This window comes from Zosterops lateralis (genome assembly GCF_965231275.1).
Source record: "Zosterops lateralis genome assembly, chromosome: 1".
Classification (NCBI taxonomy): domain Eukaryota; kingdom Metazoa; phylum Chordata; class Aves; order Passeriformes; family Zosteropidae; genus Zosterops; species Zosterops lateralis.
Window position 1 is genome coordinate 48,626,326 of NC_139762.1, and position 14,746 is coordinate 48,641,071.

Below are 14,746 nucleotides of genomic sequence, written 5' to 3' on the forward strand. Positions count from 1 at the left end.
TTTTGTTAGGACTATTATATAAAAAATAATCAAACAGAAAAATTTAGGTTTAGGGTTGTATGCATCAGTATTTCCTGGGACTTGTGGTTTTTACAAACTAGAATTCTCCATTTGAGAACCAGGAATAGGTTAATAGTTTGTAAAAATGACCATTTTATGATTTTGTTTAATAATAGGACTTTACAAAGCTGCTATGTACCAACTAATACTCTGCTGGCTGAAAGAATGGGTCTTCTTCCCCGTGATAGAAATGTCCACAAATCCATATAAAAACAGTACTTCAGACTCATCATGAAAATGGCAACATTTCTCAGTTAAAACTTGCAGTTTTCACAGCTTTTCACTGAGCGTATTGAAATACCAGCTCATTACTTCACTAGGAATGCAGTAGTAGAAAATTTAAGATGGCTATTGCTGTTATATATTCACACTCAAAACACTAAATTTTGTTACCTTATACTGTTTTCATCCTGCCCCTTTTGTACTTGCTTTTAAATCTCATTTTCTTTTCTGATGTCTTTAAATATTTCCAAACTATGTATTGAGATTTATTTTATTCATTTAAAATAAAAATTAAAATGCTTCCTGCTTTTTTCATAATGTCCTATATGCATTTGACATACCAATTTATAGGCTGAAGAAAAGCTGGACTCCACACAGTGTTTAAGAAAGGATTCTATTTTGTGCATGTATCCCAGAATTCCACTTGATAATGTGAAGACTTGGATGTAGCTAGCAGTGAATTTTGTAGTGGGAGGCCAGATTGTCCGTGTGCAGCAGCTCATCAAATATGAAGAGGAGAGATGGTTCTGACTGAGACATGGCAGCAGAATAACACAACATGGACAGTGCAAAAGCAGATTTCAGCAGCGGATGTGTGGTAGGCTGTCTTCTTAAATTCCCAAATAAGTCTTAAAAATCATTAGATTTTTAATTATGAAATAAGTCCACAGTAAGGTGTTAAGAACAGAACTGGATGATAGTCAAGGGAACATTTTTATTTAGGCTAATTGGACTATTATCCCTTGTAGAAACCACGCTGTGTTTGTTCATTGCCCAAGAAGTTCTCCTCATAAAGGAAAAGGTATAAAGTGCAGCAGGTGGTGTTAAGTTAGAAAAGCTGACCTGTGGTGACTCCTGGGCACAAGCTGTGAGTGGTGAAGACATGGGCTTGTGCAGGCAGCAAAAGCATGGGATACAGGCTTAGCAGGAAGCCTGTGCTTATGGCTCTCCTGGCTGGCACTGCTGGGTGCTGCCTCCTCCTCCCATGTTCCTCTGCTCTTTTAAGGCTTTGTGGTGAAAGAGTTTGCAACAATGGTTAGCTAGTTTTTCCATGTTTGGAGAAGATCCTTTGTGAAGAAGCCAGCCTGTGGATTCAATAACTTCCGATAGGTTTAGATGTTCTATACCTCAAAAAGAGTTTCTACTGTCTGATTTCAAGTGAAGCTTTAAGCTTTGTAAAAACCATTTGCAGAGTAACATCAAGAGAACCTTCCTGTGTGCAGGGTGTTGAACCCAGCCAGTGACATAATCCTTCCTATGTTCATTCACATGCTCTGACTCTCCCCAAAAAAAAGACCTTGACAGGCCATTCCTTCTAGAACTACATACTGCTAATAAACTTTGAAGTGCAAGGAGTTAAAATTAGCTTTCCAAGAGAAGCCTTTTTTTTTCCTGTTTCTCTTCACTGTGCATTTTTCACCTTCAACCAATCTAAGCACCAGGAGACAGTTAACCTAATGGGATAGACTAGAATGCATGGTTTGTCACTGCTTTGGTACAAGTAAGCTTTTTTAGCAGTGTTTTTTAAAAATAAGACATGTATTTTTAGAGTGGTATGGGTAAGTGATTGATGGTTGGGGGTGCAGATCTTCAGCTGTTTTTTGCATTTGAAGTAATAGAGAGACATAGTGGTTGTAAAAGCTGATGGCTTAATAGTCCCAAACTTCATCTTTCTTTGCAGATAGACAGTTACTGCATTAATAACCTATTAGGCTTCTACAATGCAGCTGGGTTTGGAGGTGCAGAGCTCACCTTGAGGCACAAGGACATTTGCTTTGGGTATTATGCCTTCAGCCAGGGGCAAGCCCATTCCTTGGTGTCCCTCAGAGACCCTGTATCCAGCATGGAGCAGTTGTACTGGGCAAACCTTTGCAAGGGCTTTGCTTTGGGATTTGGCTGTGGAGGTTTCAGGCTGTCTTTGAAAGGATGTTCTAATTTTATGAGAAGCCCTTTTTTTCCCCATTGTTCAGAAATTCAAGAAGTTCAGAAGTAAGAAAAGTCTGCAAGAGAAAAATGCTTTGCTCTGAGCAGTGAAGCTTATTTTAGCTGAGGAAATTTCAGTTTTACTACTTTGAAAAACTCCTAATTGGTGTTACTAAATCCCAACCTCAAATGAAATACAATAATTTGCAAAGAAATTGCGTTGAAAATTAGGCTTCCAAACATAACTCCCTTCCCCCTTATAAATGCTACACTTCTGTATGTTGATGTAGAGAAAACAATCTGATATTTTGTAATTATTGCCTGTGCTGTACTGGGGCTGTAGTAAAAACATGTGGATGCACTTGTTTCTGTCTTTGTGTTGTATTTAATGAAAGAGTCTTGAATGGGTAATAGGAGGTGCTTTACTTGGGCAGGGTACGTGGAATGTTATGTTGTTTGAAGAGAATTTCTACAGAAAGCAGGGAGATTTTCTTTTCCTTCTAATGCTATATAGTCTTCCCCAGGCATGCCTCTCTGGAGTTGAAACTGTTCCTTAGGAGACTGGATATTTTGGTAACATCTAAATGCCTTGAATGAATTGGGGCCTTATTAACAAGTATCATTCAATTAAGAAATGTATTCCCTTCTGGTTTCGTAAAGTAGGTGACTTGAATATTTACTTAAATGTTAGCAGTCATCCCAAAGGAATTTCTATCTTAATTTCTATCTTAATATCTTAAGAGACCCAGCATTGATTGTACTCTATGAAAAGGATCAGGATCTAGGAAAGCAATAATACATGTTTCAATGAAAATAGAATCAGCCAAGTACATCTCCTGTCTGTTCAAAATGCTGAGTGGGTGCATGTCCTACAGCCAGGCACGATCCTTGGGTTTGGACCACAGCCCAAGAGCCATCCCATGTGTGACACAGCCTTGTGCAAGGGCTGTGCTCAGAATAAGGAGCAGAGCAACTCTACCTGAGCTTTGGGCTGTAGGGGTGGGTTTTAGTCATGTCATGTTAATGCTTACTATTTACTGGATCTTTTCCACCCATAGTTAATGCCATTTTATGCTCTCTATTCCCTCCATCATCAGTAAGGTTGTGAGTAGGGTAGAGCTGTCTCTAATTTTTAAATATTTCTTTATTTTGCTAAGAACATTAGATAAGCTGGTGAAAAACACAGTAATTCTCCATCTTCAAGTCTGCCTATGAAGTAAGGGCTACCTAGTATTTTCAGTGATTCCCTCAACCATGCCTGTAAAAGACAGGACTGGGCATATTATATTTCTTAGGAAGTAAAAAAAGTGAAAATGCATTACAGGTTCAAAAGCCTGCTTTAAATACATGAAGTGTTGTCAACTTAATATCTTATTAATGGGGAAAGAGAACCTGTGCTCAATCAGCCCGTGCTGATGCTGCCAGGCACATCAAAATTGTAGTGCCTTGTTATTCCTGGCACACTTTAATAAGCAAATAGCAGCTAAATAATGTATTGACAGTCAAGGCAATTACATACACACAATTTATAGCAACATAATGAGTTTAGGATCTCCCCCCTCTCCTTCTGGGATCAGATTAACTTGAAACAGTACAAATAGCCTAAAAATGTTCTGCAGAAGGAAAAAAAAATGAGGGGTAGGAGTTTGCTATATATGGAAAAAGAAATATATGGATTTTCAAACTGGTACAATAAATGGTCTAGCTGGCAGCTTTCATTTGATTTTTATTTTTGTGGCTTCAGAAAAAGCATAGCCTACTTGTGCAAATGAGATACAAACTGAAAAGAATGCTCTTGTGTTCTGTCCACTGCTACTGGCTTTGATAACTTCCCCTTCCCCTTTTTTGCGTGTGTCTTTAATCATCTTGACTTGTGGAAGCGCCACCATAAATTGCGTGAGGGTTCCGGCAGTTCGGAAGTCAGTATCCACCTTGATCTTTGAAAATGGCTTCGATCTGGTCGTTGAATGGATTCTCCTTGCCAAGCACTTGAGGCCACTCACGTAGTGCCTTCTGCCAGGTAATGGCTGTTCCAAGGGCTGCAGCAATCTGCAAACCACAAATGCTGTCAATTTCTTGTGCCTCTATAATACAGTCATTTCATGCCAGAGTTTGGAAGACCCCACCATAAGGCAGACTGCCCAGTATAATCCTGTGATGGACACTAACCTCTAAGTAAAGGAAATACCCCATTCCAGTTCCTTGAGCAGGGCAAAATCCTTCAGAACAGTAAAAATAGGGTGAGGGCCATATATCTGCAGCTCCATGACCTGTCATTTATCTAATAATGGTAGTCTGTCCCCAACCACTTCCAGATGCCTATGGTGTCTAGTCCATTAACTGCTATTTAAAAGCCCTGAAGTCTGATTTTAATTTTTTTTCTCCTGTGAAACATTTTGAAAGTACATCAAATGCACCACCTGGATATAATGCATAAAAACTCTTGCAAGTCCAAAGAAATTCATGCTCCCAAATGCCTTTGGTACTTCTAATAAATGTTCTCTGTGCTCTCCTGGAAGGAAACCATAGGTGTTGAGGAAAAAGAGGCCCAATTATTTCCAGTTTCATAACTAACTGTGTCTGATGATCTAAGTTTGCACCTGCTACTGGGTTGTCTTCAGAGTTTTTTCCCCATGAGACCTGCAGAAATAGTAGAATAGCTTTTCTCCTCAATATCAGTCTCCTGCCTTTCACAGAGGTTTTTGCCCTAGAAGTTATGTACCAAAGAGAAATTTTATCTGCTGTATTGCTAGGGCGAAAAACATCAGTGGAAGCAGAAAGGGACAGACAGAAAAGCCTGAGTCTCCCTTATCCAAGTTTTTACACCCTTCTAAGGCATTTTTATTATACTTCTGACCTGCAGTGTACTTTTGGCCTATATGGGAACTTTATTTTCAACCCAAACTTTTCAACACACTGATTGCAGTTATGAGGTTTAAATAAGGATAACAAAGCCTTTTTTTTTTTTTTTTTTTTTTTTTTTAGGGGCCAGAGTGGATTTATGAAATTGCACTATTTGAGTACTGTTGTTTTGGAGTTTGGGAAGATACTGGAGCCTGTGAGGAATTCTTATGTGCTACTTTTTTAATCCTGTGCTTTAAAAGAAGCTCTAATGATGGGCTGGACACAAATCTTTCTTTTATTTAAGGGCTCATGTACAAAGGGTAACATTTGTGGAGTGGAGGCTCTTATACTCTGGTCACTCAAAGTCTTGTTAAGATAATGAAGGAATTGGGGCAGGGAAGAGGGATAGTGGAGACTTGTTCATCAGAGGATTTTCTCCTGGCTGCAGTTTCTATTGTGCCCAAAGGATATTCTGGGACATCCTATGGCAGCCAGGGGGCTGAGACCCATCCCTGTCAGAGTGGTCCGTTCTGGCATGGTAGTCTCCAAACCTCTCTAAGCCTTCCATGTGTTTTTTAGTGAGACAGGTGGGGTTGGTTAATTGGTTGGTTGGGTGGATGGTTTAAAAAACCCTACTGTCTTTCCATGGTACACCCTTTGCAAAGGTATCATTGGAGGTATGCTCTACAGTGTTCAGACTAATGCTGACTCTAATTTAAGGTATATGTGCTTAGACTGCCCTAAATTGAATTAGGGTTCTGCGCACACGTAATTTCTTGACATTCTGACGATTTCAATAATTGATTCTGGATCAGTAGTTTAGCAGAGAGGAGGATTTGTGAAATTGCTTTCTTGCAGGTCTTTTTTAAATTTCAAAGTTCTTGTACTTTGAGATGTGGTATCATTTTTATAAGCTTTGCAATTTTTTTTGTGTTGTGAAGATGACAACCCCTAAGCAGGTTTTTAAAAGGAAGTATAACCTACTCCTCACAGAGCTCTGGGTGACTGCAGCTGGGAGGCAGCTGGGCTTTTTCAGCAGCTTCTGGCTGTTTTCCCCTTTTGCACCAAACAGGTGATAGGCATGATTCTCAGCAAAGTGTAAATACCCAACTCATCTGATATGCGTCACTTCAGCTTTTTCCTCTTTATTTCTGGCTGGAATGAGCTTTGCTATGACTTAAAGAAGAAAAAGGGAGAAGCTAATCACACTCAAGCTGTGCTTTCCTGCCTGTACATAAACATTAAGAATCTTCCATGCATCTCAGGTTCCAGTTTGTGATGCTCAGGGCTTTTGCATTCTGCCTGGAAACATCATAAAAGCAAGAAATGAAGCCATTGCTGCAGGATCCTCTCGAAATGCATGGCCCTGTCATCCAAACAAAGCAATCAACTCTTCTAGAGGGAAGTGGTGTCCTTGAAGCCATCTGGCATTCACAAGGATTTGCAGTGAAATGTTGTAGTAAGGAGGAGATGCTAAAGAAAATCCCTGGGCTCCCTCTAGTCACTGGGAAGAGAAAGTCAGATTTTTTCCAAGGACAACCTAGCTGGACTTTGGGGAATGGTGTCTCAAAAACAGCTCTGGAGGGAACTTGGGAGGCCTGAGTGAATCACTTTGCTTTTAGATGTTAAAAGTAAATAGTGTGAGTTTCCTCCACCTCCATCCTGAGCTGCATGTTTTGGAAAAAATCTTTATGGAAGCAAATTTTCACTTTGAGATCTTAGTGGAATGCAGTTATGCCAGTTATGAGTGTTTTGTTTGTTCCCTCCTGTTTTCCAACTTTAAAAAGAACTCTTTTCCCACAAGTAATTAACAGGAAGAGAATGTGGTTCTGGGCCAAACTCGATAAAACAGTACTTGGTGTTTATCCCATCTTTCACAATTTTTTTCATATAAAATATTGCCTGGAGTGGGGACCATGAGGGTTAGTTTTTCCTGCCTGAGTGCCTAACCTAGCCTTTCTCCAATGCATGGAAAACTGCACTAGCTCTGATGGGACAGGGCCAAGTGTGGCCTTTTTCTTATTTTCTTTTCCTTCTCCTTGCAAGGTCTGCAAGCTTTAGGTACAAATATTCAATTCCCTCCCACATTCCTCTAGAATGTCTGGGCCTCTGGACTCCTGGACACACATCCTGACACCTGCTTCTGACATGTTTATACCAGCAGGCAACTTTTTTTAAAAATTAAAGACACGGTGGATAAACAGCAGGTGAAATTCAGGGGATGACCACAGACACTAGCTTATCTTGGCAATTGCTGTACCACAGTGATTAGGGATCACCTAGAGATCACACTTGCCAGCTCAGCCTTGGGTTGAAAGGTACACAGAGAGTGGTTCTTTCATCCCAAACTTCAAAATTTCTTTGAGTTGAAGGCAGGAGCTAGGGTGTTTATGATTCCCTTGGAGTGCTTCTCAATCCAAGAATTTGGAAATCTTTGCCAGGTGGTTCAATATCTACAGGGGGAAAATTCAGCGGAAATGCCCTGGCTGGGTATCTTATCTGTCCTATTTATCAAGCTGCCTGTGAGGTATGGGGAATAGCTGCAGGGATGGAAGTAAAAGTCTCTGTTCACTTGAGAAGCTGCATGGAATCAATCCTCTCCCACTAGGCAGCTCTATATGCTACAAAAACCATACCTGGCCAGAGGCATTCATGTCAGGGAAAATAAAACTTTAAATAAAAATTTGTATGAGGAGTGAGTGAATTGTTTATCATCTTCCTTAAGAATACTCTAAAACAGCAGTCTCTGCTCACACTTCCCCTTCTATTTATTAAGAGAGTCACTCTTTTGGGGCAGAGTGCTACATCTCAGTCCAAATAGTGGTGTGTTGATAACAGACTTCTCTAACAGGAAAAGAAAAATGGATTTACGATGGTGGATGTTTGGATAAGGCTAATTAATAAATCCTAGAAGGACAATAACTCACTTGAAGTGAGGCATATCTACAGCTGGCACCTTGACTGTAAGGGAAAATGCACCTATAAAAGCATTAACGTCATCCTAACAGCAGGAGGGAGAGATCATAACCACTGCAGGATGCCAGGTCTAGAGGGAGTGAAATATGGCAGTGCTTGACTGCTTCCTGTAGCTCAGCACTCTGGGGGCTGCAAGTAGGTTTGCAGCTGCCCTTCAATGTCCTTTTGTAATTTTCTTGTGGCTTAGGAAGGATCCTGTTAAGATAAATATTTGCTGCCTTCAACTCTGTGCTACCTTGCAGCTGCTGGTTGGATACAGGATTTGGGCAGGAGTCTGGATGAAAAGCTGTGATATGACAAGCCTTTCCATGGCTCCCACCGTGGCCTGGGGTTATTAGAAGCCTCAGGCCACCCTCAGGCTGGGGAAAGACAGGAAAATAATGCAAAGAAAATAACGTAAAAGTTTCCATTGCACTCCAGATTTCGCATTGCAGTTTCCCCAGATGGCAGGGTTGGGAATGGGGTTTGTTTCATTACTGTTTTCACTCTTATTTCATTTGCCAGGTTTTCTCTAATTGCTTCCTTGCGAAAGGCCTGCAGCAAAAAATCAAGACACACTTTCTCCACATCCCCAGGCTGTGAGTTCATACATTCATGCAGCTGTCTCCTGGTACTCGTATGGTATACAGGCAGGAGCTTCTGCTATGTAGGAGTCCTTCTTTGAACAGGAGGATCTTTTAATTTGGCAAGGCTAAGCAAGGCACTGTATCCCCCTGAGTGACTAACATGGGTGTAAATGATAGCACCTAAAGCATCTCTTTTGCCTTAGGACTTCCCCCTGCAGGTCTTCTCTAGCTTAGCCGACAGCACAGGCAACAGAGAAGCTGCTGAAATGCTGGAATCCATCAGTGCTTGCAACTCACTCCTGTTGAAGTGCTTCTCCACTGACTGCTCTTTCCCAGCATGGAAAGCAGCATCACATTGGGTTATATGGAGATGGGGTTGTAGGAGTCAATACATGCAGGGTGTCGTCTCACAACATAAAACTGGCCCATAAAATCCTCCCATGATTCTGAGCAGGGGGAGTTACCAAGTGGTGCTGCCAGTGGCTGGGCAGTGTAGTAGGGTTTGCTTGCAAAGAAGACTGACTGCTGCTTTGCCCTGCACAGGTGTTTGAAACCTTCAGGTAGTGTATAGAAAACCAGCTGGCTTTGTTTGCAGCTGACTGCTGAACATGGTTTCTCCATGTGTTTTACAGGGTCGGAAAAACCTAATTTGAAGTGAGCATGGTGGGAACCAGGCAACCTCACACTAGATTATCGAACCCAAAAAAAGACTTACAGTGGAGCAGCTGCTTCTCCTTCCCTTTTGTTTATTTCTGTAATAAACAGACCATAAACCTTCTCCTGCCACCTGTCCTAGGAGGCCAAGTAAGCAAGTGAAAACGTAATTATATGTAGCTGCTGAGCACAAGCAATTTAAATGAATAACTTCAAAAAGGAATCTTTGTTCCAGACTGTGACAGGCAATCCTGCAGCCTTAAAGGCTGCAAGGCAGGGACAGAGCTGGAGAGCCCTGTTGGGTTTCTGCAGTGCTGCCTCATTGTCCTGATCCTGCAAAACTCCTACAGGTGTCTGGGCAGGCAGCTGACCAGCCTAAGTGGCAAGGATCAGTTTTTGTGATCAGTTTTTTAAGACCTGTTTGACCACGATACTGGTCAGTGAGGGAAAGAGGCAGAAGACCTTGCAGGAGTCAGAGCAGAGTGCAGCCATCAGAAATATCAGAAATATTGTTTCTGGGGCTACAGTCATCATTTAGATTGGCCAAAGAAGACACCCTAGCTTGGTGTGCTTGTGTGATTGGTATCAGCAATGGTATGGCCAGCAAGGCCAGGGCAGTGATTGTCCTCCTGTAGTCAGCATTCCTGAGGCTCCACCTCAAATCCTGTGCTCAGTTTTTGGCCCCTCTCAGTAAGAAAGACATTGAGATGCTGAAGGTCCAGAGAAGGGCAACAGAGCTGGGGAAGGTTCTGGAGCACAAGACTTATTGAGGAGCAGCTGAGGGAACCAAAGTTTTTTAGCCCAGAGGAAAGTCTGAGGGGAGATCTTAGTGCTCCTTACAACTTAAAATGAGGGTGTGATGAGGTGAGGGGTTGGTTTCTTCTCCCATGAAATAATTAATAGGACATAAGGAAATGGCCTCAAACTGCACTGGGTAGATTGGGTATCAGATTGGGTATTAGGAAAAACTATTTCAGGGAAAGGGTTGCCGAGCATTGGAACAGGCTGCCAAAGGAACTGGATGCATTGCTATCCCTGGAAGTATTTAACATGTGCTGCTTTGAGACAGGTTTACCTGTGGACCTGGCAGTATTAGGTTAATGGTTGACCTCCATGATATTAGAGGTCTTTCCACCCTAAATGATTCTATGACTCTCTCTCTTTTAAAATAGACAGATTCCTCAGATCCGCATCCTTGTGGCATACCAGCTGAATGCCTGGGGCACCAATCGTCACTGGCATCCCATATGCTCCCACATCCTCTGTGCTCCCACCCATCTCCTGGGGTGGGGTTTTTACCTGGCTGGGGTGGAAGCCATCCACTGGTTCGATCAGCTGCCAGGGCTCACCTCCCATCTTGCGCCACTCCTCGGCCGCTGCAAAGAGCGCAAGCAGAGGGGTTTATCGCCTGCCCAGGGATGTGCCTCCCTCCTCCTCAAAGCACCACTAGCATTTTTAAGCACACGACAGCTCTGTGTGAAGATTATGATAATTCATATAGAGTTGTCAGAGCCAACAGTGTGTACAGTCCCCTCTCCTTGGGGCAGTATTTAAGCCTTTATTGTTATTTCTTTTCCTCTGCGATATTTATGCAAGGAAGCGCTTTGAACATAAATGATCGTAAAACAATTCACTTTCCCTCCCAACTAAGATGGATGCTGTAGCAAGTAAAGCTGTAAATTATTGAGTGCTGATTTAATACTTTTGCGTTTCCCATGTTAGTTGCATCTTCAGCAGTGCAAAAGAAAAAGTAGAGATAAAGAAAAAAAGAAAAAGTACAGATAAAGAAAACAGTGCTTTTTAGAGAAAGAGATAGTAACGGAATATTCACATGGGCTGAAGTCTGCATGAACAGGCATTTCATTTTTGAAAAATGACAGACAGTCATTTTTGGTTACTTATCTTCCAAGTGGTCTTTTTCAGCTCCAACAAAATAACCTTTTGAATTACATAAGCGTGACATTCAATGCAAATGATGCTGTGCTGTAAGCCCTGGAGCCATTAGAGAAGTAAAAAGCTTTCTCTCTTCAAAAGGGCTGCGGAGCGATCAAACATGGGACTAGTGGATATGGCATTAACAGACTGTAAATTCAATAATTCCTTTCATAATGACAGATTAAGAATTCTTAATAGCATTATGCAAGCATCCTGTCAGGAGGAAAATGTTCTCTATTCAAGTGCCACAGTTTGATCTGGTCCCACCACTGTTTTTTGGACCCTGGCTATTGTGTCAAAAAGTGATGTCTGGGTCCCCATGCTAACTCTAATTCACAGAAAGGTGATATTCCTGCTTTGACTGTAGAAACCCACTTGTGATGCTTTAGGCAGTGCCCGAAGTAACCTGTTTCAAGGCAATGGGCTTGTAGGTTTGTTTCAAATGTACAGTATGTTGGGCATAACACATATTTACCTTTGATTGCACCATGCAGTACACATATAGATGCACAATGAACTTACCTAGCCCCTTATACAGGATATTGTACATGGAGTACAAGGCTGTGTACTGTGTTTTACTTTGTAGAGAGACTACTGTTCCAGTGCCAGAGATAGTAGAGGAGGAAGTAAGATACATAACATTTGTATCAAGATAGGTAAATTTACACTATTTTACCTGACCTCCAAAAATCCTAGAGCAGTTGGGCAAATACTCACCTGCTGAATATATCCAGAGTTTGTCTTTGAAATGCCTGTTGTCTTGGCTGGACTAGACTAGAGCTTGCTCCCATCCAGAACAAGGAAAAGGCATAACAACTCCTGTCTCCCTCTTTATTGCGCTGCTTCATAAAGGAACCACTAATTTCTTCAGTCAAGGTCAACCTGTCAGCCTGAGTGTCCACCTAAATCTAGAATAAAAGCTAATACACTCAAATTTTACTCAGAGAAAGCTGGGAGCTGGTATGTACACGTATATGCCCAGGCCAGCCTGAAATCAGTGTACTTAGTGTGCAACCACTGCTAAATATTTGATGCCTGGAGAGTTTAGGGGAGGATTTGCCGCTTGCTTCAGAAAGAGACCAGAAAAGTAGGTCAGCAGCCTTAGCTGGCTTTTGAGCACACTCGCAATCTGACAGCTTTCCTGATGGCAAGCTCGAATCCTTGGCTCCAGGGCTGCCGGAAATTTTGCAAAGTGTCTTTCAAAGCTGATGTTTGTATATGCATGTGTGATTTTGTTTACTTCATTTATTTAACGCGATGTAATCAAGAACAGCAAATTATATTAAGATGTTTCCTTTTGTGAAAGCAAATAAATTAACTAAAGTTAGTAATTTAACTTATTAAAGTAATTTGCCTACCCAGCAGGTAGTTCATTCCAAATCCTAATGACTTGTTAAATGTTAAGTAGCTGAGGCAAAAGCCGCCAGGAGATTTGGACACCCTTGAAACTCTCTGCTATGAGAATGAACTTGACAGTGGAGCTCACCTCTCTGACAGAAACTTTTGGACAGAAAGACTGCCTCTCCCATCCTCACTTCTTTCCCTCCCCCTCCTCCATATGGTCTTCAAGAGACCCAGAACCAGCTTCCTGAACTGGGTCATGTAGGATAAAATAAGTATGTGAATTTTGATAGGATTTGGCTGCAAAAGGAGATTTTTTTTTTTTTAATAATCTTAGGTGCCGTGGCAGCTTTGTGCTTTCAAGGACAACCTAGCAGTAATGGGGAGAAGTGTTAGAGAAGTACACATTAGAGTATTGACAGGGTGATTCTGTCCCTTTCTGGCTTTGGATTTAAATGTCTGCATGCTGGGATTTAAAATATAGTGCCCAGACAAAATTTTTCAATAAGGACCACATGGAACTATCTCTCTATGTGAATATAAAAACAAAGAAATGCAGATCAAGCTTTTTTTCTAACTATTATATAGCATTTTTTGAATGTAAACATTTAGGCTATCTGGGAGGGGCCCCAGAGTGGTGAGGGCTGGAGCTCCTTGAACAGAGGGTGAGGGACAAGGATGGTCCATTCCAGGGAAGAGTCTGTGGGAAGACAGTGAGGATGGGGCCAGCCTCTTCACAGCAGTACACACTGAGAGAGGGAGAGATAAGTTGTAACATGGGAGATTCAGGCTGGATATAGAAATAAAAAGCTGTTTTCCTAGTTTCCTGTCACTAACTACTTGTAATATATTGCCCAACTCAATCCCTCATCTCACACTGCTCCTTATTCTTGATGAATCTGAGCTGGTGCTGGGTGTTGCTTCAAGCTGGACCCCTGTGCATCTTGCAAGGCAAGCAGAGCTGAGAGGGACTCCAGGACAGGTGTTTGTCCCCAGCCCCACAGGGGCACTGTCTGCTTATGCTCATGCATAATGACAAAAGTTTCCTGGATGTTTTAATTTATTTTTAAGTGTCAGTTCCAGAAGAAAGTGATTTGGATAATGTGCTTACCTACTGTCATTAAAGATCACAGAAGGACAAGTTTTGTAAGCTCTTCAAGTCAAAAGTTACAGTAGTATGTAGGTGTTTAAAGAAACATAGGAAAGATGCCAGTTATTACTGAGAGAGGTGCTTCTACTTTTGGGAACAGTGAGAGGGTGGCTGTGTTACTGAGGCAGGAAAATGGCAGATGAAAGATCTCCTTCCCAGGGTCCTGCTCAGCCCAGAGGAGGCAGCATGAAGCCCAGTCAGTGATGAAGTAAACTACATCTCATGAAGACCTCTTTCACCACTGCAGGTATGCATCTCCAGCCTAGGGAGATATATCCAATCCACTATAAAAGCAACATTCAAAAATAAAACCAAATCTTACAAACCAATATGATTTGAGATTTCTCTTTTTTCTTCATCAGCCTGAGAAGCTGCAGTGGACAAGCAGGAGGCTTTCTTAGCAGAGCACATCTGTTGTCCCTGTCACCTTGCTACCCAAGAGAGAGTGGCTGGTGTGCTGTGCATCACTGGGATTGTGAGTGCTGGCAGCTGGGACCAGCAGGGAGGCTTGGTGATCCCACCAAGGTGGTGGTGGGATCTTGTCTCAGGAAAGGTGCCTGGTTACCCCAATCATGGAAGCCAGGAAAGAAGCTGACATTAAGGACACTGCAGCCCTGACAACAGGGTCACCTAGGCTGGCTGACTCTAACTGCCCTTCTCCTGGTACAGAGCCAAAATATGAGGAGCATTTCAGCAGGCCAGAACTTGAGTAAATGCTTTGTGAGAAAGACAGGGTAAAAAACAACTTACTTTGTCTCAGTGGGAAATCCATGTAGAAAATATCAAAGTTGGCAAATTTCTCAGATCTTGCTATTTCTTTCAGGACATTGGAAAGTTGTAATGCTCTCTGCAAAAATCAAAAGATTTAATAACTGTTCATTGCTATTCATGTTGCTTTGCATGGATTCAGCTTTTGTCACTGATGTGTAGGCAGGAATTTGAAAGTTAATGTTGCTCTTTCAGCTGGGGGACCAGGGGTGAAAGGAGACTCTTCATCAGAACATGGACTTGCATGCGCACCCCCAGCCTTTGAACTACCCAGTTCATCCTCACAGGCTTTACTGAGGTCTCAGCT

The 14,746-nt window shown here is 42.0% G+C and overlaps 1 protein-coding gene across 4 annotated transcripts in view; it reads right to left on the reverse strand.

The window, feature by feature from the left end:
* Window positions 1-3,579: 3,579 nt before the first annotated feature.
* AOAH (acyloxyacyl hydrolase) overlaps window positions 3,580-14,746 on the reverse strand; it is a 74,906-nt gene continuing 63,739 nt past the window's right edge. For all 4 annotated transcript variants that reach the window (XM_083868524.1, XM_083868523.1, XM_083868525.1 and 1 more), the window contains 3 exons: window positions 14,422-14,518; window positions 10,545-10,621; window positions 3,580-4,254 (listed from right to left, as the gene is read on the reverse strand). In XM_083868524.1, the coding sequence (XP_083724650.1) occupies window positions 4,126-4,254; window positions 10,545-10,621; window positions 14,422-14,518 (303 nt within the window). In that variant the 3' untranslated portion in view covers window positions 3,580-4,125. The remainder of the gene's footprint in view (window positions 4,255-10,544; window positions 10,622-14,421; window positions 14,519-14,746) is intronic.